Raw genomic sequence first — 23466 nt, 5'->3', positions numbered from 1 at the left:
TTTGCCGCAGCTTGACAGCGAAAAAGGCAGCAGGGGCAAACAAGCCACAGGATACACGGCGCTGTCCTGTAAAAGCTACGATGCTAGGGTATAGTTATGGGACAGGTTGTGGGAGTGGGACTGGGAGTAGAAGTGGGAGTGACGGGCCTGAACACTCCTTAATTAATTTCCATGCGAATGCGGGAGCCATACGCTGGCCAGGCGCCGCAGGATGTGTCCGTAGCCGGGGAACTATGGAGCTATGCAAAGTTATGGCGCTGGGAGTTGGCCCACGGTCGACTACAGTGTCAGTTGGTATTCACGCTTGGGACTAACCAGTTTGGCCGGCAGCTACGCTACGCGAAAACCAATCCCAATCCTATCCGAAACGAAACGAACCGTACCATACAGAGTGGTCAGAAACGATGGGCAACAAAGTTGTGACATTTACGGAGCAGGAACTGGATGACTACCAGGTGAGCAATCAATCAGTTGGAGCGAACCCAAAGCTAATTCCCTTTCATGCATGGACATTGCTGGTGCTTCGCCCTATTGGAAAGGATTGCACGTTCTTCACGCGCAAGGAAATTCTGCGGTAAGGCCATTTGTATTCCCGTAATAAGCCAAAACTATTCCATTTCATATGGCGGCAGACAAAGCACCGCCTACCATTGTTCGCAGCTTCCTATTGTTTGCCTCTCGGCGGCAACAAAAAACGCCAGGCAGAAGAGAATACCCACACGACAGACACTCAGAAACACAAAGCCCGTCATCTCCCTGGCCTTTTACTTCGCTATAACATCGGTTTCTATACCCTTTCGGTTTGGGATTACCAGTTCGGGCAGTATCCACTTTATTGATAACCGTCCTCAAGAGGATGCCATCTTAACCTTCCACCTATCTGACTTTACTGACTAATCTATAAGGCACTAATCAGTAGCATTAATGATCAATGAATCCATCTTTACTTCCATTATCTAGTTAGAAGAAATGGGTATCTGTTGGGAAAGAGTATTCCACACTTCATCCACTAAAACTAATCCACCATCTTTGTTTTTCCATACGTTACAGCGTTCATAAACGATTTCGTGAGCTGCGGCCGGATTTGGTGCCTCGCCAAATGACCGAAGGTCAGGCCTCGAGTGTTAAGGTTCCCTGTGAGTGCATTGAGAAGATGCCCGAGTTGCGTGAGAATCCCTTTCGCCGGCGAATATGTGCGTTACAAAGGACCAGAGCCTCTATAAGCAAAGCAAAGCAAAGCCAAAAAACAGAGAGACTATAGCAATTTTCCATTTTCGCAGGCGAGGCCTTCTCACGCGATGGCCAGGGCAATTTATCCTTTGAGGACTTTCTGGACGCCCTCTCCGTTTTCAGCGAGCAGGCGCCGAGGGACATTAAAGTTTTCTACGCTTTCAAAATTTATGGTAAGTTCGCGTTACCCTCGATTTCAGTTGTTGTGGTCAGTGATGGGAAAAACAATGTATAAGGTTTAGTAGGGAAAGTACAATGAACAATGCAAATTAAGATTTCCAGACTTATCTTGGCATATCAAAAAGTGGAAACTGCTCAATAAACTTGTTAAAAGTAAGGAATAGAGTTTTATAGCTATGTATAAGATTCACACGATTTTAGTAAAAAGTACGAGCAAGTTAATAAGGCGCATGTTCTATTGGGAAATTACGTATCCGACTAGTTGTTGAACCTTATATAAGGCACTACTTCCAATATGAAATAAAAAACTAGTTTGAAACTAGGCCCTAAATACAGGAACCAAGTGCATCTGCCTACCATATAAACTTGCCATCACTAGTTGTGGAGAAGACCAGCTTCCAAGCTCCATCTTCATTTGCAGCTCCAGCTGCTGTGCTGGCCAGCATTTTGAGCCTTTGTTTATGCATTTCCGCAGCCCGTGTTTATTGTCTTTGGCATGGTACGTGAGTGTGTGCTGGCCCTCTTTGCATTTGGTCTTCTAGGGGTAAGGGCAAAGTGGGCTGGAGAAGCATGTGGAAGATGGCCCTGGCCGCCAAATGTGGCATACAACAACTATGGGGCGACTCGCGGGTCGGTAAATTGTGGCGCCGTTTCAGGCAACTATTGTTGTTTGTGTTGCGGTGGCTGCAGGTCCAAAGTTCAAGGGCAGCCATAAATTCTAATAAGCATTTTAATTGAAATTTAAATTAGAATCTGAAAAATGCCACCATAAATGGGGCGAAAGTTTTGGTGCAAATTGATTGTGCACTTGGCACTCGAAATTAATGGGCCAAAGTCCACAGTGGGTGAGAGTGGAGGGGGAGGGCGAACAATCAATAGGATGCAAAGTATCTCTCAGGTCGAGTGGTAGTAGAAATTTTTGCTAAACTAGTTTCGAAAGTCAAGCGATGAAGAGGCAGCTACACTTTATTTCAATGTGCATTATTAGATTGACACAAATTGAAACGTGCAGCAGGCGATTACCTGTGCGGCAAACTCAGTTTGGCACACATCACTTGACTTTTGTGCAAGAAAATGTCAAGTTTTGTAAGCCATCTCCACAGTTGCCCAACCTAACGCCCACCATCTACATCCACATCGACTCACACAGCACTTGTGTGTGTGTACTTATGTCTGGCATAACTTTGCAGATTTCGATCAGGACGGCTTCATCGGGCACGCTGACCTCATGTCCTGCCTGACAACAATGACCAAGAACGAGCTGAGTCCGGAGGAGCACCAGCAGATTGCCGACAAGGTAATCGAGGAGGCCGACGTCGATGGTGATGGCAAGTTATCAATTTTGGAGTTCGAGCACGTTATACTCCGGGCTCCCGACTTCCTTTCCACCTTCCACATCAGAATATAAAATGCTCGTTGGCCCAAAGTGCACTTGGAGAAAACATGTTTGACATTTTTAAAAGCAATGCGGTGTTCTGTGGTAGTAATAAACTTATTGTTGGAGGCAAATTCTTTCTATTAAACTTTAAATTTAGTTAGTTCGATATGCTGAACTTAATTTATGTTCCAGTTTTCCTCAGTGTTTATCCTATTTTATTAAATTGTTTATGTGCGCTTTTTCCTCGAATATACATAGCCGAACAGATAGCATAAAAGTGCCATCAGTGTGATTAAGCTGCCTCCCCAGCTGCAGGCTTCGGTTGCGGGTTTAGGGTTTGGTTCTGGTTCTGGTTCGGGTTCGATGTCGGGTTCTGGTTCTGGATGGGTCCAGCTGCAGGCTCCACGGGCCAATTGTCGTGACAATGTGCATGTCAAATGTCAGGGAGCATTATAAAATTTATAAGCCCATGCATGCAGTCGGGTCGAGTTGCGACCTGCTCCCCTGCCCTTTTCTGACCCCAATCAGACGGACTGGCAAATCGTCCTGCCCCCAGGCCACCGGAACACCAGGCCACACACTCTCGTAAACCAGACTCTTATCAACGTGGGCGTGTGTGTGTGTTTGTGCGCACTGTCAAAGTTTTATCAATTTTGCCAATTTTCAGCTTAAACTTGTTTGACATTTGAGCATCTGCCTGTCGGTCCAATCCCATTCAATTATTGTAATTGCATCTGCAAGGAGTTCAGGGAGCAAAGGGGCACGAATTGTGGGAAATGGCCACTCGTCGGACAAGTCTTGAGTTATGAAAAAGTATGCAAGCCTCACACTCGTCCTCTCAACATTTATGGAATATACTATAGGTATTTGGTAAGCACAATCAAGATGGGCCAAAGATGGGATGGCAAATTGGAAGACGCGGACTACCAAAGTACTTTCAAATGTGAGTACTGCCTAAAGTTTATAAACTTATCTGGTGTTGTACGAACATAACAGGGAAGTTCTCCATAACTGTCAAGGAACACTTTTTTGGTCCGCAGTCATCTGATATCAATTATCCACTCAGTCCGAGCACGCAGCTAGCCACTTAATGAACTGGTTTTTATTAGACCTCCATGCTAGAGTGGTATGCAAATCACGTTCAGTTTTTAATTTAGTTTACTATTTAATAATACGCATAATTACATACATAGTAATTGGGTTTCGTTTTTTGTTTAGTTGGATTTAAATTTAGGCTTAAACGATACAAGAAAGTCTATTACAAGTATGCCATAATCGTATGCATGTATATATAATGGTATTTGTATTTGTAGTTGTATTTGTATTTGTATTTGTATTTGTATTTGTTTTTGCATAATTTGTAATTGGTAATCGTAAAAGTAATCCATCGGATGCGTGCACTCTGAAACGGTTTTAGGTTGAGACTTGAGCTGCGCCAGTGTCAGTTTGCTATAGTGGGGGCGGGGGCTGCTCGTTTGATATATTCTATGGGTTGTATCGTATGGCTAGATCGAGAGATAGCAACGGAACGGAAGTATACTGCCTATACACAAAAACAACAACACTTACACTGAGAATAGATCTACTTACATACACTCCTAGGCATAATTATGCTTATGTACGAACTAAGCGCTGACTCCGTGGAATCGTCTTGCCAAAAATTATTGTGACACCTCAGGGATACGGTTGGCCATATCCCCTCTGGCGATCTAGTTTATACAGTTTTCGTATACGGCAAATGTTACATCTAATGTCTACATATTCATGCGGGAATAGTTTCATAGTTGGCTTAGGACCTAGTTTCGAATAAATCGTTAGTGCCTTCTCAAGCTTCGTTTCTCGTATACATGGTTTACATTCATTATAGTCTTTTAAGTTTAAGTTTAATCTGATAAATCATGAAACAAATAATGCAAACACATAAATTGTACAATGCCCTAAGCCTAGGTTTTGGTTATCTTATAACGCTTCCTTCGCCCTCGCAGTTAGCCGCCATTTGAATCTGCAACGGCCGTTCCTGCACCGATCCACCACATCCTAGTTCATGTCGGGAGCTCCGCAGTTGGTGAACCCGTAATCCGAAAAGCTTTCGAAGCTTTTCAACAAATTTCAGTAGACCGAGTTCTGGTGCTCGTAGTTGTGTGGGTGGTGTGGGTGCAGGTAGGAGGGAATGGCGTTTAGTTCCGATGCCCGCCGCCGCAGCGCTGCGATGCTGTGTCCTCGCCACACGTCGTCATCGGTGGCGCCATCCGTTGGTGACTGCATGGACTGGTGGCAGAGCGGTAGTCCTGCCTCTTGTTGTTGCTGTGTGGGAGTTGGTGGCGCCATCTGTGTTCGGTCAGCAAAAGGTAAGTAAAGCTTTAGCCGAGACATAAGCCGTGGTGACTTACCTGCTGCTGTTGGTGAGCTTGTTGCTGCTGCTGCTGGTGAGTTTGCTGCTGCTGTTGTTGGTGAGATTGCTGCTGTTGGTGAGTCTGTTGTTGTTGTTGCTGGTGCAGCGGCTGTTAATTAACAGAGATTTATTTATGTTTAGTAAAATTTGATGTTAAAAGGCATAGTCTTTAACATAATAAGTTTAAGATTAAGTTTTCTACGTTTCTTAAAGGGCTTTAACATATGTTGAGTTTTAACATTATACAAATCAGATTGTTATTTAAACAAAATTTATTTTAACTTAGTTTAGTTGCTTAAATATTTATTTATATAACAATGTTTACATTTAGTAAATTTATTTTAAATTCTTAAAATTGTAGAGGACTCACCATGGGCTCGCCATTGAGCTCGTTCTGGCTGGAGTTCGGCTGCGCGGAAAGTGGCGGCGGGGTCACCGACGAGCAGCTGTTCATGTTCGGCGGGGTGGTGGCGCTCGGCGAACCACTCGGCCCACAACTGACCCCGCCCACACTGTGCTGGTACATCATGGAGTCGCCTGCAGAAATGAGGCAAATAATTATTAAGCTGACTTTGACTCTGCTCAGGTAGGAATGAAATTATTATGTTAATAAAACTCTTCTTTTTTGGTGTGGAAACTAAAAACTTGTGTAAGGAAATCGAAATGCAATGCTTTTTTTTCACATCATTCAGTTCGAGGATACCATGAGAAGTTACAATATATAGTGCTTAGCTCTTAAAGAACATATTTCCAATTTAATTCAAATTGTAAATATGATTGATAAACCAGACAAGCCCATAAGACTTATATCTTGTGATATGTAACAACTTTTTCATGGCTATGTGATGTCACCCAGTGATATGTGCAAGCAGGGCAGGGCACAAAAAATTAAAAATCCTCGACAAAAAGTGTAACAATGAAAACTTTGCTGACGGTAGCAAGAGCCGAAAAATAAAAAATCGACATGAACATGTCTCCAAAATGTCAATTAGCACAACTATACGAAACCAAATAAAGAAGATGAAAAAATGCCTTTGGGTATTCCTGAAAATTAAACGACTGCCTGTTAATTGATCGAACAAACAGGCAGCCCGGGGCATTATAAATGATACGATGCGATACAACCCATACGCATGCATATGTTTTGGGGCTACCGAAAAAGTGTTATGAGTTCAAAGAAATGAGAGACGCGGACTCTGCGTCGTGTTTGGTCAATTGTCGGCAGAACTGGAACTGGAAACTGGAACTGGATGGTATCGATGGCTAAGCAAATAAATACCCAGAAGCAAACAGACCACCGAACAAAGCCCCAAAAATAAAAACATTTCAGGCAAAAAAGTGTCAACGCTTGGCCTTTGTCAGCCGCATGAAGATGGAAAATTTCCGGGCATGTGATCTTGGTAGAGGTTTCTCTAGTGGACCTGACACAAATCCTACAACCTACCCAGAGCATTCAGGCCGTAGTGCTGATAACTGCCCGCTCCCAAGGCGGAACCCATGTTAATGCCCGAGTTTAGGCCGCTGTTCAGCGAGGACGAGAGTGGCGACGACTGATTCAGCTGGCCAAAGCCTGCAGACAAATTCCATTTTCCCAATCCAAAAAAGCAGCAGTTAGTAAGGAAATAGTACGAGATAGGAGAGTTAGTTTGGAAGAGCAATTAAAAGGGTCTGAGGGATCACTCACCTGCCGTCATCGGGTTAACTCCTACGCTCCAGCGATCTCCACCAAACATTCCCGTGCCACAGAGGCCATCGCCCATGGCAATATTGGTGATATTAGCCCCAAAGGGGGGAAGTCCATGAGAGGGCAGCAGGGCGCCCGGTGTGCGGAATACGTTGGTGGTCTTCTTGCGCTTCTTCCACTTGGCCCGGCGGTTTTGGAACCACACCTGTAGGGAGATTGATTAAAAAGATATTAAGAACTGGGTATTTATATCTTTTTTTTTTGTAATTTAATAAAAATTTAAAGATTTCTCAGCTTAACTCTTGAACCTGTGACAGACATGAAATTGTATGTATTTCGGCTCCATGTTGGCCAACTCCCACCCAACCCTTCGGCCTTCTTCCGAAGTAGTTGCCTCCTACGAACACGGTCTTAATCGAGATCAATTACCGCCGTGACAGTCAAAACATGTCTCGACACAAGGATACACACTCTCGCAGAAACAGAAACAGTTTTACATGCGCATAAATTCGATATGTAAATTCCTCAGCCTATATATGGGTAGATTCCCACCCCACCCGCTTTCCGGTCAATTTGGCATCTTTGGCCAGCGAGTCCTGGCTGGACCTTCGATACGCTTTTGTCTTAGGGCCGGAGAGGTCGAGGCCCGTGTCGGATGTGTTCGCTTCAAATTGGCATTTCCATATGCATAAGAACAGCGGAGCCGAACAAGGTAGACACGTTGAGGTTTTGACATTTACAAGGCAGCACACAAGCACTCCTCACATCTCCACTCCCCCACTTCCCCACTTCCACTCACACACTAGTATAGGTAACCTCATGGGGTGGGGGCGAAAAAGGGTTGCCTACATTTAGGGGCAGGAAGTATTCAATGGCAGCAGATTGCAGATTGCACGGCATCCTCAGCTCTAACTTTCCTTTTAGCATTTTTAACATTTTTTCCGTTGCCTTCTTCAAGCGGTGCTACAAAAAATGAAAATAAAGTGCCAGCTGGTGAATGACTAGTGACATGGAAACGATTTTGCCAGGCCATCAGGCCTTCGCATCCACATCACCCGCAGTCGGGTTGACAACTTAACCGTTATACCCATACATACAGCCAACCCACCCACCCACTCTCATATATACATACATACAGCTATATAGTATTTATAAATCCCAGCATTTCGTGGCAAATCTTGAGCTGTCACCGACTGTCGGCGTCGACTGTTTCTGTCTGAGTGCGCCAGACTAATGGCAAAGGAATACGGCCAAAAGAGCGGGCCAAAAGCGGGAAAAGGGGGGCAATGGCAATGGTGGAAGAGCCAGAAAGAAAAATGGCAAGTTTCGAGCAAAGTAACTTTGCTTGTAAGGCCTTCTGATGGCCTGATGGTCCCCAGTGGGTTTGTCATATGTCGGACATTGGCAGACGGAGCCAGAACTCAACCAACTCGGGCAGAGAAAAAATCGATCTAAATTCAAAAATAAGAGTGCAGCACTAAGAGCGCTTTGTTTTCGAAATATACACTTAAAGATATTATTTAAAATTGTTGAATATCTGATTTTCTAACTTTATTTATGAAGAAACTGAAAGGACATTAGATAGGGGTCTCTCAGTCTTTAGACTAAAATCTTTTGATGGTTCAACTAGCTCCGAATTAAGATCATACTTTCAAATTACTTATATCTGAGATTAAAAGAAACTAAATCCTTTTTCTCCTTGTGCACCCACAGAACTGGAACTATCGCTCAGGTTGCTCAGGTTGGAATATCAGTGGTTTTCTGGATGTTACACCAGGGACGCTAATGTGCCAGATTGTGCAAGGGATAATGGTTGAAGGAAGGAAGGGTGAGATGACGGGGTGTGTTTATATATATATTGTATGGTTGTATTCCAGGGGGTTGGGCTGTGTCGGCGACCTTGACTTGTTTATGTTTTTTACGTGCTTATGCGTCGCTCTATTCATTAACTTTTAATTTAATAATTTAAGACAATGTCTGACTGTCTGGCCTCTGTTCTGCTCTCGCCCTCTCTCTTTCACTCTTTCCCTGCCTCTGCCTGGCTGTATCCTTGTTGCCATCTCCTTCTGGCTTATTGAGTTCGGTAAATTAAATTTAGCTTGCTGTTTTATTTTGCTAACCACATTCGTGTGAGGGCATTTCCCTACTCGCAAACAAACTCAAACACCCACACGAAGAATGCGAACGGAAATAATCAGAAGAAGAAGAAGTACCGGAAAGGAGGGGCAAGAGGAAGAGAAAGCCAAAAGTCATTGCCTGCTTTTTTGGTCTAAGGCTGGCAGCCATTAAATTGGCATAACGTGCATGACGTGCACGGCACGTAAATAGGCGTTAAAATGTCGGTTAAACAAAACATTTATTTTTTATGTCTGCCTGGAAAAGTGTACGTATGTATTTTGAATATTTGAGGGTGTGCACCCACAGGCAATCCCATTTGATATGTATGTATTTTGATTTGTTTTCCCTCCTGCTCCTTCTCAATTTGGAAGCGTGAACCCAAACAAAACATAAAAAATAGCTCCTTATGTCGCGTTAAATTGTGTGTCTAACGGTAATTTTTTAAGCTTCACCCTTATGCATAAATTATCAGCTGCTGAGTGGCTGACTACCAAGCAAAAGTCAAATCATACGCCTTTTTTACGGCTTTTAAGGAGGGTATTGTTAAGGAATATTCTGGGTTATGTTAGATAGCTAGTGAACAGAGCCAGCCTTGATGGAAATTGACCGAAAATCTTATTCCTAGTTAATCAAAATCTAATCAAAGAAAAATTATATATTTAGTAATGACAATGTGACTATGTGATGTCCTTTTTAAAGTTCTTTAATGATTTATGTAAGAATTACTCAGTCACTAAAATGGTGATTAGGTTTCCAGGAACAATATTCATTCAAAATCTTTCTCGTTTAATTTTTTTTTATTCAGAAACTTAACAAGGTAACCTCATTGTATATATTTAATTCATTTAAAATAACAAAGATAACACTAGTCAGTAAGTAAAGGTAAGCAAATACAATTATAAAGTTATATTTTTCTCGCAAAACTTTCATGGCTGAGAAGAACTTTCAATCAGCAAACTGCACTACACAGACACACAAAAAAGTAGAAATCAAAACAAGTTGGTGGTCCACAAAAAATTTCAGCCATATGTTCCATACAAAAGCATTTTCATGTTTGGACTTTTAATTTTCACTTCACGACCGACACAAACAAAAAGCAGCCACAAAGCCAGAAGAGACACCACCGGAAAAAGGCAGGCAAACAATGGGAAGGGAGGGAGATATATGAGGGCAACACTGTTGCAAATAATAAATGAGTCAAGTTCATGAAAAAGCAATTTCTTGTGGCAGGCCGCAGATATTAGCACCCAGAAGCCAGGAGTCAGAACCCAAATATCCAGAAATCCAAAAATGCTCACGAGGGGCGAGCAAATGGAAGCAGAAGTCAGAAATTAAGTATCGGCCAAATTACACGGCCAGGGGAATGGGAACTGCGGCTGGAAATGGGATAACAAGTGATTTGCTTTGATTTTATGGGCTGGTGGATGGTGCTATCCCCTTCCGGGGTGGCTGTATATATATCCTATTATGATGGGGTGGGTGTCAAAGGACCAACAGCTTTTTATTATGAACCTGTTTATTGTGTCGCCGTCATCCTCTCCCCGCAACTTATGATTGCAGTTCCGTGCCTTAATGGTCTGCCATATATATGCGACCTGCCCGATGATGATCCCCTCATTCCATTCCCGGCTTGTTTACGATATCTGCTCGGTTCGTTATGCAACATTAATTGCACATTATGCCTAATGGCTGATTAAACAGCTGTAAGGATAACAACATCGACTTGCAGTTGGGATTTTTCTGTTTTTCCATGATTTGCATGTGTCAGGAAAACTGTATATCTGTTCTATAAGCAACATAGAAATGCACTTTGCCATTGGAAGCCGCACTTCAAAAGCCAATTTCAAAATTATCAATCAGAGATGGGAAAGAGTCCTCGCGACTCGGCTGCACAGAAATGCAATCAAAATTCGATTAGCCCCAATGCAAATATTATTTGCGGGGATAGTTGCAGTACCGAGCAGGTGGAAGAGGGCAGAATGGAGAGCATCTCTTAATAAACGCTTGATTGGCAAAAGCCAGAAAGTGCAATAATATTTTTCGGCTCGTTTGCGTTGACAATTTTTGCTGGTCCTGATCCGGCCGATTGCAGATTCCAGATTCCAGATTGTCGATTGGTTATTGGCCTGCTCTTGTTGTTGTTCTTGTTGGGGCATAATCAAAAATCAATTGGCCAGGATATTGCTTTTCCTTGAACCCACTCCACCACTCCAATCCACTCCGACGGAGGTTGTGCTCCCCCCTTGAGGCTGCCAGGCAACCGAAATATAAAATGGCCACTCAACAAAGTCCACACCAAACTGTCCCCTGGCTGCCGGCCTTTGATGTCGTCCTTGTTTTCCTTGGTCTTCATCTTCAGCTCGAGCATCTTTTTATTATCATTATTGGCCCTATCCCCGCCTTCATATCCTGCGACTATGACTGCCGGCTCTGAGTGGTTTATGGAAATCGCTTTTCGGCCAATATCTTTTCATTCCTGAGCATATAAAAAATGCGTATAAATTCATAAAATGCCGTCTCGACTTCTGGCCCTTACCCCCTCTCCTGCACACACACACACAATCACACCCACACACACACACAAATGCCAGTCGATTTATTTTATGTTATCCTTTAAATCCTGCTTTACGAGTCAGCCCCAACAACACTTGCCGCGACTTGCCCAGAAAGCCAACCCACCAAGCCCCCCATCCACCTCCAACTCCCCCAGAGACTGGAGCTCCAACCCGCCGAGACCGAGTCCACTATGGCCGTCTCTCTCCCACACTCCCGCAGCCCACTCTAGCCGTCTCTTTCGGGAAAATGTGTCCTTTGATAGACATCATCAAAGCGATTCCTTGGGCTCCTTTCGGGGGTGGCCGGGCCCAGTTCTAACTTCGCTGATTTATGAAATAGTTTTGGATATTTTTTCAGATTTTTGGGACTTGTGTTTTTCATTTCGGCCATTCATTTTGTAGGTTGCCGGGGCAACTACAGCAGCCTCTTTTCCTGAGTTCTGAGTTCAGGATACGGGGTTGAGGGCTCCGGGATTGGGGTTCGGGGTTCGGGGTTCGGGGGATGGTGGCCAATGCAACCCCCGAAAATGTTTCGCTGCATTCGTGGAGCATGCGCAGCTCCAGGATGCTCCCCTCGGATTCGCTTTGTTCCATCTTCACAAAGTTTTTCAGCCTTTTTTTTCCCCCTTTGGATTTTTGGGTCGTGGGGACTCTTGTCATTCTATCAATGGCAGCAGCATTTGGAGCAGCTTATCCCAGATATACACAGCTCCCACCCACCCATGGCCCCCATCCAGCAAAGTCCGTCCGGCACTTTGGCACGCCATTTTCACACAAACATTTCAATGAAAAGTATCAACGAAATTGCTTTCGGAATTGCTTCATATGCCATAAACAGAATGCGTGCCAGATTTCCTTGATGCTCTTTATGTGCATTTTATGGAGAACCCGCCCTCCATTCCCAGCTCCCTACCAGAGTCTCCACTTGTTTTTTCCATTTTTAAAGCTTTCGCTAAATTTAGCCCACCCACTTATTTCGCTTGGCTACCCCAACTCGATCCAGTACCACCTCTCGTTTTTTTTTGTTCTGCTGGTTGCATATTTTCGTTTTTGGTATTTCAATTAAAGTTTAATTAAAATTTGCGATGCCATGGTTATATCAGACGCGACCCAGTCGCCTTTGGCCCGACTTCGAGTGCTTCGCTGGCAAGTACTCGTAACAATGTCCCCGGCTCCTGGCTCCCGGCTCCTTGACCCCTGATCCCTTGCCTTCTCTCCTCACCTGGCTTTTAATAAAGATGCTCACTTTTTATGAGAATATTTCGTCTAATTTTCGCGAAATATTCGCATATTGGCTGGGAGTCACATAGGTCTAGCTGGAATCCACAACCCATCCCCTTCAGAATCTCTGTCAGGCGGGGGGACTATTATTAGAGGAGCATTAAGCGGCTCAGCAAATAAATTAGTTCTGTCTGAAGTCGAGGCAATAAATTATCAAAGCTCGCAGTGGGAAGGCCGATGAGTTCCTTTCGGACGGGAATGGTCACTCTTTCACTTCGCCTGTGGCTTAGACCAATCGATATTCCCTACTCTTGCTGAGTCACAAATCGTCGAGGTTGCTTACCAAAGTTAGTTTAACTTTGTTTTAGATGGCAAACGGAGAAGAAAGTACATAATCTTTAAGTAATGTTTGCTGTTATGATGTGAAGTCTGTTACCAGTTTTAATAATTTCACAACTCAGTAGTAATGCGGGTTGTTAACAGATATAAATCAAGGCCCAAAAATCATTTGTTTCCAAAAGGAATGTGAAAGTAAAATATAACTTAAATTATATTTGTCATGAAGGAGCATAATACCTCAGATATTGCTATAAAATGGTTGCCAGGTAAATGATTACTTGCTGACTCCTTTCAGACCTTCGCTCCTCAGTACTGGGTTCCTGAGAACTGGCCAGGTTGTCAGGCAAATTAATCATGTGAGAAATTCATTTAGTGCACTGGCACACACAGCCACGTGCTGGGACGCCGCTCGACCTTCCCCGCCCCGTTGCAACAATTTAATAAACAAACCAATAAATGTTGCAACAACCCAGACAAAGCCGAAGCCGTGCTGTTGACAATGTCAGATCATGATAAGTCAATTTGGTGGGCCATCTTCTTGGTCACCCCCAAAAATGCAGCCCCCCGCCGAGATGTCACGTGTGACAAACAGATTGTCCTTTGCAAATTGCACAAATGCCGCCCACTGATTTGGGGCGGTGTGAAAACACAAATTAACAATTGTCGGGGTGCCTCCCGCTGGCTTTGGCTATTCTAATTTACCCAAAAAACGGGGAAAATCCGATTAGGAAAAGCGTGATGGGGGAGAAGCGTCTCCTTAACTGTGACTTTTATTTTTATTAAATTATATTTACCATAAATGATGCTCCTTTATGGCTAACACACACGCGTGTGTGAGTATGTGGGGAAATTTCCCGCTCAGCTAGTCGGCACTACGTGAGCCTCATAACTTATGCACCTGCCTGGCCGAAATCCTGCTCAACCCCACCAACTTCCCCGGAATTTTCCTCAACTTTGACTTGATTTTCGGGGCTATCTGCAAGGGTCGGGGGCCGGAGTCGGCTGTCTTTATGCCGTCATTAGCTGCAAATCCTTGTAGATTGATTTAGGGCCAGACGTGTGTGTGCATATCGAATGAAGGTCCGACCTCATATCCGTGAAAGTGTGAAATTTTCGATGCTCTAAATGTTTTATTTCGCCTTCGACTGCGAACTTAATTTATATGCTAATTTTATTAAACAGCAATCCCAAAACTAATCCAACGGCCTGACATCCTCTAAGCCGCAACGACAACGCAAAATCAAGCATTAAAACAGCAGGACTACAACATCATGGCCAGGAGAGTAGCAGCAACAACAAAAAAAAAAAAAAACAAAAACAGAGAGCTATATAAAAGCCGACGGCAGTTCTAACCAAATCCTCCAGGCTCCAGACTCCATCCCTTGCAGACTTTACCCCCTGGCAGGTGATTGCATTGTCCTTTTGGACAACCGGATCTTGGTGGCTGGGGAAGTGGTTGGAAAAAAGCATTAACGGGCAACACTGATACGCAATTATTAAAACAATTTATCAAAGTAGGACACATCCGGCGGTGGGCTGTGGCTTGTGGGACTGGGGGCAGGATCATCATGAAGGTGTCGTCGCCTGAGTTGCTCACTCATGGCTAATTGTTTTAGCTGGAGCAGTAGTTGGCCCAAAGTTTTTGGCATTCATTTCCACCGCAGAACGATTCTCGCACATTTTTGCACTGAGCAGAGAACGGCAGTCTCGGCAAAAGAGCCAGAGACCAGGAGAGCCAAGAGCAAGCAGTGAAAGCGGAAGCGGAAGCTTAAACACAAATTTAATGAAGCAGTAAATTCGATTGTCGCATAAACAAAGCTCGCCCGCATGCAAAAAGGACCTCCGCGGAGCTGGGGATCCGGTGGCGAAAGAGAGACAAGGATAATGGCAGCAGCACAGGGGAGCTGTGCCAGCCACAAAAGGATAATGCCCATTGTGTGTATGTATGAGTGTGTGTGGCACAACTTTGCTGGGGAAAAGGAAGAGCATCCTGGGGAGAGCCTGTATGTGTGTGGGTGTGGCTGAATGCCCGACTAAATGTGACTTTATGTGCTTTAATAAAGTATAATTTTGGGCGCTTAAATGGCGTTCGGCGGCGACTTTCAGCCCCGAGCCTCGTAAACTGTTGCAAGCTGCCCTGGCTAAGAGATACCCCCGAACTTTTCGTTTTTGACTGCAGCCCGAAAACCAAAATCCCAAAATCCAAACGTCCGTTGCGGTTGTGTGCAACACAAGTGAAATGTCATGTCGCTCCTAAAACGAACTGAGACCGAAATTTCGACAGCTCCGACCACTGACAAACCACGCAAAGTTAGCATACAGAGGAAGAAAAACTTGCTTAGAAAAGATAAGGTTTTTGTTAGGAGTTCTTTTCCAAAAGAATTTTAAATGATTCCTAAGAAGAGTTAGCCACCTTAAACCCATTTTCCTGCCGTATTATAGTCGATATATAGAGTAAACTCACCTGAACGCGGGACTCGGTGAGGCCGATCCGCATGGCGATCTCCTCGCGCATGAAGATGTCCGGATAGTGGGTCTTCGAGAAGCAGCGCTCCAGCTCGTTCAGCTGGGCAGGTGTGAAGCGGGTTCGGTGTCGCTTCTGCTTGTTTTTGTCCAGGTGCTGGAAGATAGATACGGCCAAAGGGGAAAGGACAATGAGCGGAATGACCTGGGCGAATGGTTCTTAGAACACTGACGAACTACCAGACTAGGAATGCAAGCTACGCACTACGTTAGGGTGTACGGATTACGGTTTACAGTTTACAGTTTACAGATTACGATCTACAGAAGTGATAGTTAGACTAGGATAGGAGTTCTACGGTTCTAAGTATGGAAATCAAAGTACACTTACTTTTGTTTATAGTTTACGGATATGATTCATAAGATACGAATATGATTCATGGCACATTTAATTAGGTTCATTACACAATTCAGAACACACACATTCACGTTTTTGGAAACAGATTTTCATTGGCATTTTCGTTTCGGATCGAATTTCGGATCGAATTGGTTTGTATTTGATTTTGGATTTTTGGCATAGCAGAGTAGAATTTGAAGGAAAAAATAAACATCGAAAAGAACATGGATTATTAAAAAAGTTTCGTATCAACTAGGCGCTATATCTCTCTCTCTCTCTCTCCTGTCACTAGGACACTCTCTCTCTCTCTCTCTCTCTCTCTTTCTCTCTCTAAATAGCGCTGGCCTGCTCACCTGATCCTGTTGCTGCATGTTGCTGTTGTTGTTGCTGTTGCCGTTGTTGTTGCTGCCGTTTCCGTTGCCGCTGTTTCCGTTTCCGCTGTTCAACGCATTGGAATTGTCGCACAGTCCACCGGAAATGTGAAGGCGTGCCACACCGCCGCCCACAGGCACTCCGCCAGAGGATCCACCGCCTGCTCCGCCGCCTAGATCGGCCAAGTTAGGGCCAACCGGCAGTTGGCCAAAACTATTGACTCCCGCGTGCAGCGCTGTTAATGCGGCCTTAGGCAGATCACAATCCTTGGGGCCTGAAAGGAGGATTGTGAGATTTTTGTTGTAAAAACTATTTAAGCAGAAAAAATATTAAGTTTATTAAATAAACTTCCTTTGGGATTATTATAAATCACACAAATCAGTTACTTTGTATATCCATCACAATGGGCTTGGGCAAATATTTTCAAAAGTAATCTAGTCTCTGAGTTTCACACATTGATTTCTATTACTGCAGAGAACAATGTCTTACTTAGTGTTGGTATGAAGCCCGAACTATTTTTTATTTATTATATATCAGCTGGCGTATTATACCTCAGCTTGAGCTGTGTTATACTTCTGGTACATACCTAAATATTCATCAAATGGAAAGCTCAATCTGTGAATGCATTCTCTTTAAGCAGATTTGTCATACAGCGCAAGGCGTTCAGAGCAACCCACGTAATGTAGAAATCAAACTGATTTCTGATTGGTTTATTATTGTAAAATAAGTAATTCTCCACGATTAATTCACAAATAGAAGCTCAAGTCCATAGCTTAGATACACGCACGCACGTGAAGTTGGCAAATATTTTGTGGAAATGTTTGTTGAATCTCTAAATTAATTACAACCCGAGCCGCTATTCACTTGTTCCGCTCAATCGGAAAACGCTTGTCCTCTAATTAAGTTAGTTTCTCGATGGCTGCGCGATTTTTTAGACCGGTGGGCTAACGAACTTGAGGATTGCTCGGAACGAACTGCGGCGATCGGATAAATTGAATTTTTCAACAACCTGTCATTCAGAAGGTAAAAGATGCCAAAAACAGTAACGAACGTGAGAGAGAGAGAGAGCCAAGAAGAGCGGCCCGAGCAACAGCAAACTGAGGTGCGAGACACACACACACACACGCATATAGACGCCAGAAGTTGAGATATATCCATAGGTTGAGCTACAGAGACAGATACAGATACAAAATCTCAGAAAGAGAGAGCCGCCAAGTGCTAACCCCTTTTTTTCCGTTTCCTACCTTCAGACCTCACTTGACTACGTAACGTATTTTTATTTCATTTCCATTTTATTTGTACGTATGTATATCGCTGGATGGGATTGGCAGTGGGAAGGAGGAGGGGGTCAGGGGTCCGGGATTCACGGGAGAGTCATCTTCATCGTACGCCTGGAATTTTTAACATGTACGTGCGAGAGAGACTCCGGCTCAACTCTTTCTACCCGACTCCCTTTGTTGCCCGGGCTCAACTGTTGCTACAAGTCAAACATTTACTCATCGCCAGTTGATGCGAACTCTCGTCCCCGACTTGTAACCTTTGGGGGACGAAGCCCCTCGGTGTTGTTATGATGCGATGTCCATTCCATTGGGCCTAAAGTGAAGGTGTAGGCGGCAATTGGCAACTTGGCAAGCTTACCCCGGACCCTGGTCTTGTGCAATTTCCACTGAAAGTGAGTCCAAAATGCAAATCCTGACTAAGCGGAAACCTGTTCCTCCTCCCCCAGTCCAAAACGCCAGTTGCAATCCATTTCAATTTCATCTTAGGTAGACAACACTCTCGATTGCCGACTTTGATGTTGGGCGGTGGCGGGAATGGCGGCTCTCAATGATTTTTATTGTTTTCGAGATGGACTTGTTAAAATTTCGGCATACATCACAAGGCTCGCGGACGTCAGAAATCCGGAGCGATGGATTTAGTATACGAAAGTATTTCAAAACTCCCGCGGCCAACAGGTGAACGAGTTCAGGTCGCCGAGAGACGCCACATAAAACCATAAATATAAATATCAACAAATAAAAGATATAGAGTTCGAACAAGCGACATTCCCTGAAGTAGGCTTTCATTGTTGTTGCATTTTAAAACGCTGCCCGGAAAGTGCTAATTTTTACACATACACCCAGTGCGGCTACTGTTCATTAGCGATTTTCAGATGGTGACGTCCCCAATCGGGACCACACCCGCTCGCCTCCTCCTTGGAGCCCATTACCATTCACCATACCACCAAAAGAGTTTCCAATCCGACTGAGATACTATGCAACTGTGGCAAGCTGTAGCGGAGATGAAAGTAGCCATAGCCAAAGCCATATCTGCCACCTCACTGACATATTTTTAGGGCATTACGCAGCACGCACAGCTGAGACGAAGTGCTGGTTCATCTCGTTCGAACTCTTTCGTACAAACTCTGCTCGTGATTAGTAAATTTAAGGCGCGGTGTTAGGTGCGATATCTCCATCGATACTACACGCTATCCCATCCCGCAGCTCTCCGGCTGAAAATTCACGCTCGATGGCAACATCTCAAACATGTATCTGCGACCGGGAGAAGATGCTCGTAGATACATCGCCATCGCCGTTGGTCCGTTGCTCCAAAGAAGTGCGACTTTTAACATCCAACTGTTCCCGCTTCCTTCTGTTTTCTCAAATCGAATTTCAAATACACGAATACATATATATATGTATATTACAATGTATGTGTGTGTGTGTGGAGAGTGTTTGGGCCACGTTTGGGAGCCATAAAATAGCGCCACTTCTCGAAATCGCACTTTGCCGACTGCCGACTGGCACCCAAGCCCCTCCACTCGCCCAGGCCAGCTAGTTAGTTAGTTAGTTGGTCTAACTTTGATTTTTTCACCTTGCCTTTTACAGTTGTAACACATAAATATTAAAAAGAAGCAGCCCTAACTGTTCATCGTGTATGCAGATCAAGATGACGCAGTAGCCACATTCAGGGCTAAAGTCTTGTCCAACTCAAGTTCAGTTATTGTAGCAGTGGCTTGGCTTTTTATTTACACTGCTACTACTTGCTTGGAAAGTTTACTTTAAGATAGCCAAGCCGGATTTTCATTTGATATATGATTTGAATATCACTCAATATGCAGTATATATCATGAGACTTCGCTTTCACATTCTGAACTCAACTTAATAGATCGAATACCTTCTTTTCTTTTAAAGATAAGTTAATAACTTGCTTTTCAGTTTCATAGATAGGTTCTTCTTATTTTGCCATCACTTATAAGAAAGCCAACTAAAAGGTTTCAAAAACTATATGTCAACCACAAAATTGACTTAAAAACCTATTCATGTTCCCAAATCAGTGCGACGCGTGCTAATAGGACGTAATTTTGTAATCTATCATCGTAATTTAGTTGGCTCTCCATTTGCCAAAAGCGGGCAAAATAGCGATAATGTTAATACGAAACTGTAAACATTGCAGCAGAGCCGCACACACAGAGATACAGATACTCAGATACATTTACATCTGGCCTGGAGCGGACATTTTAGTTGGTCTGGCCAGAAAGAGGAGCGAAACGAAACGAAACGAAATGAAAACCGCACAAAGCGATTAATTAATTAAAATTGGCAAACATGAATTTATCGCGCAAGCAATTTGCACAATTTGCGCAAATCAGTTTGCCTGTTTTTGGGAGCGAACGACGCGATTTCTCCCGCAAAATATATGGACCTGGACCTGGACCTGGCAGGAATGGTTCTGGAATGGACCATTCCGGAGGCTGGAGTGGAGATAGGACTTGCACCCAGAATCGCCGTCAGTTGCATGTGCAATGTGCATAATTATTGAAATTTGGAAATTGTGCGGTTTTTAGCAGGACATAGGCTGCAGGCACTATGCTCTAGGCCAACGACTACAACACAGATGCGGATCAGTTGGATGGTATACTATGGCATGGGATGGAATCTAGGCTGCTCCAACAACTAACCGCAACTGGGAACAGAATCCGCAGCAACCGCAAAACATTTCAATGCAATACGGTTGCCAGTTGGGCAGTAGGGGGTTAAGTTCAGTGGGGTTCAGAGGGGTTCAGCGGGGTTAAACACACATATTTCACTAGCGGAGGCCACCGCAAAAATGCCGAACGCACAAAGCGAAGCACACGCAGCTATTTCGAGGGGCTGACTGAAGGGGTTGTGATTCGAGGGAGGTGGTAAAGAAGAGCGGAGCAGAGCGGGTCTGTGCAAATTACAAATGCAATCATGAAATTAATTTAATTAATGCGAGGCTCACGAAAAACCTTCCAACGAAAATGGAATAAAACGAAAACGAATGCCATTCAAGTTTCTTTCGCTGCATGCAAATTAAGTATTAGCAGGGTAGACAATACGGGATACGGGAAAGTTCTGCCATTTCTTTTGCATGCAAATTGCTCTTAATTGTACGGTGGGGCTCCCCGTATTCCCACTTTCTCCTCCCCTCCCTTTCACTACGCACCCAGTATGCAAATGTTTTTCGGCTTTTCGCAGGGCCTCCGTTTGTTGTGCGGAACTCGGAAAAAGGTTTACGAAATTTATTATGGCAGACTCCGGCACTGCAGGCAGGATTTGGCCAAAGGATTCCGCACTGCGAGTCATTGAAATTTATAGTTTTCCATGCCCTGAAAATGGGAAACATAACTTAAAGTGCGGCGTAAACTTTAAAAGCCAACTTGGATAGTCAAAACTTTTAACAGATAGATGGCCATTTGATAGGTGTGACTAGGTGTGTACTGTAGCCCGCTCGATTGCTTTCAATTAAACACCCATCTTTGGCAGCAACTATGGAGATTACGCATACGCCGCGTACGGGCCAAGCAAGGACAATTGGCGCGTGAAAAATGGCAATAAATTAATAAAAGTAATTAATTGCAACGCTTCGAAGGTTGCAAGGATGCCTGGCAATAAAAATTGAATAAAAACGCGACCCATAACTCATTGTCCACGCCTGCAATTGGAGCCTGCAGTTGCATTTACAGCGAGCAGCAAACTGCAATTGGTGGTAGTGTTGGGCAGGCTAACAACAAATTGATTGCCAAAATTGAAAGTGCTTGAACCATTGATCAACAGTGTGGTAAAAATAATTTACTCGCCAGCACATATACATACAGTTATTTATTCGGATTTATTAATATATTAATATGCCGATACGAGTACAGTTTGATAATTATGTGCGTGCGCCGGGCCATGTGCGAATGTAATTCACAATTTGCGGCATATTTAAAAGAGCAATTATATCAATTAACATGCACACACCCACACACCACTGGGAAATGGAAATGGGAGAAGGTTTGTCGAGTTAGTTAAATATACAACTTAATTATTGCTAAATGCACGCGACACCTGGCGCCATCTGGTTAGACGCCTCAATTATAGGCCATTTAGCAGACATCGGAGATGGCAATCGGAAGATCGGAAGTACGACTAACTACCCCCGGGCTTGTAGGTGTGCTCAAGAAATTAGTTTAATTATGGCCAGCCAGCCGGATTGGATGGATTAATACACACATTATTATATATTAGCGCAATTCACTTGCCGATCTTAATTACAATATTATACGCAGCCCCCTCTGCATCTTGAGAGGGGGGGAATGAATGAAAACTTACCCAGCACATTGGCCCCAAGATTGTTCAGCATGTTTGCCGAGAAGTTGCGTATCGACAGAGTCGACAGTTTGTCGCTGTTTCTAAAAGCCGATCCAAGAGTTAAGATCACCTTCGATTCGCTTTCTGATTCGGGATTCAATTTGATTGAATCCGAGAATCGGTTTTGGTTTTTGGGGGGCAGAATCCCAATGGGGATTGGCTGCTCGTATACTCGTCTATCACAGAACGTTGAAGTTCAAGTTCACCTGCGGTGTAAATTACATCTCAATTGTTCGGTGGAAATGGGTGTGGCTGAAAGTAAACGGGAAAATCAAAGTAACTGATTAGTTTTTCTTACTCTTTTATGGTAAGTTTTAGTTTTGGTCCAACTAAACTGGCAACTAAAGAGTTTTGTTCTTTTACGAAAGAAAGATAGTCTTCTTACTGATTAACTATTATGTTTCAATGTTTGATGATGTCTAATCAGCAACACTTTTAAGAATACTAATTTATTTTAACATGTGCATATTTCCCTTATCCTTTTCTTAAACTTTGACCCTTGTCAGATATCCAGTTGTTCGGCTAATTCTAGAAATGTGCGTTTTACTTGAAAACTAAATCCGTTTCACTTTCCTTAACCGCAGAAACTTCTGCCAAAGTTCGATTGTGTGGGTATTAGCATTGACTTTTATTGCTCATTTGGCCAAGGACTCACCTGGCTACTCCTCCTCCTCCTTCGGATGTTCCTTTTTGCCGCCTCCTTGTTTTGTGTGTGCCACACTTTTAGGGGTTAGGGGTCAGAGTTCAGGCCAGCAGACGATCAAATTGCCATAGTAAAATTAATTAAATGCCTTGACCATAAAAAAGCCAAAGAAATTAAATCGAAGTCACTTGGCCGGAAGTTGCAAAGTTTCCTCAGCTAGCACACTCACACGCACAGCCAGCACACACACACAGACACGCAGACGTGCACAGACATGCCACACAGGTAAAGGACACGCAATGAAACGGAAGTCGTCGAATCGTTTATTGATGAACTGTTTGACCAACTGACAGCCGGACACTGTCCGTCGAAGGACACGGCTTTCCTCACACCTCCGGGTGTGGTCGCTCGTCCTTGTTTTTACTGTTTAATTAATAGTTGGCACATTTTCACTGTATTATTTATTAGTTATTCTCAGTTTGATCAATTTGGTTTGACGGAGTCTCTGTGTTGCGACGGCTTTTTAGCACTGACTTGCCGGAAACTGAAACGGAAACGGATCGGTTCGAATCGGTGCGAATCGAATCGAATGGGATCGTATCGGAACGGAGCGGTACGCCGGAAACGTAGCGCTGCCTAGGCGGACTGGCTTGCATTTGAGGGCAGTGCGAAAAAATCAAAGCGAATTGACTCCGGGACCTGATAGCTTCGACAACAACGACTGCGCACTGGCGCCGGATTCAATCGCCACCCCCTCGCCCAATTGACGGGTAAGTCGAGCGTTATCTCTGCCTGCGGGTTTATCTCCCGCATTGATTTGCAAAAATCACAAAAGGAAAAAAGTGTACAAAGACCGCGATG

The 23466-nt window shown here is 44.0% G+C and overlaps 2 protein-coding genes across 2 annotated transcripts; one reads left to right on the top strand and one right to left on the bottom strand.

Moving 5' to 3' along the window:
- The first annotated feature begins 305 nt into the window (after positions 1-305).
- Positions 306-3024, top strand: LOC108108976 (calcium and integrin-binding family member 2). Its single transcript, XM_017217232.2, has 5 exons — positions 306-455; positions 540-574; positions 1051-1193; positions 1281-1403; positions 2601-3024. The coding sequence occupies exons 1-5, from the start codon at positions 405-407 to the stop codon at positions 2816-2818; spliced, it is 570 nt and encodes a 189-aa protein (XP_017072721.1). The 5' UTR covers positions 306-404; the 3' UTR covers positions 2819-3024.
- A 906-nt stretch (positions 3025-3930) lies between these two features.
- Positions 3931-23268, bottom strand: LOC108109274 (homeobox protein orthopedia). Its single transcript, XM_017217765.2, has 9 exons — positions 22618-23268; positions 21924-22214; positions 16308-16600; positions 15562-15717; positions 6865-7069; positions 6625-6750; positions 5551-5717; positions 5179-5247; positions 3931-5116 (listed from the first exon to the last, which is right to left on the bottom strand). The coding sequence occupies exons 2-9, from the start codon at positions 21952-21954 to the stop codon at positions 4898-4900; spliced, it is 1266 nt and encodes a 421-aa protein (XP_017073254.1). The 5' UTR covers positions 21955-22214; positions 22618-23268; the 3' UTR covers positions 3931-4897.
- Between the last annotated feature and the right edge of the window lie 198 nt (positions 23269-23466).

This window comes from Drosophila eugracilis, unplaced genomic scaffold, assembly GCF_018153835.1.
Source record: "Drosophila eugracilis isolate 14026-0451.02 unplaced genomic scaffold, ASM1815383v1 contig_1765, whole genome shotgun sequence".
Taxonomy (NCBI): domain Eukaryota; kingdom Metazoa; phylum Arthropoda; class Insecta; order Diptera; family Drosophilidae; genus Drosophila; species Drosophila eugracilis.
The sequence above is the reverse complement of the archived record's forward strand: the minus strand, read 5'-3'. Positions and strand labels throughout refer to the sequence as shown.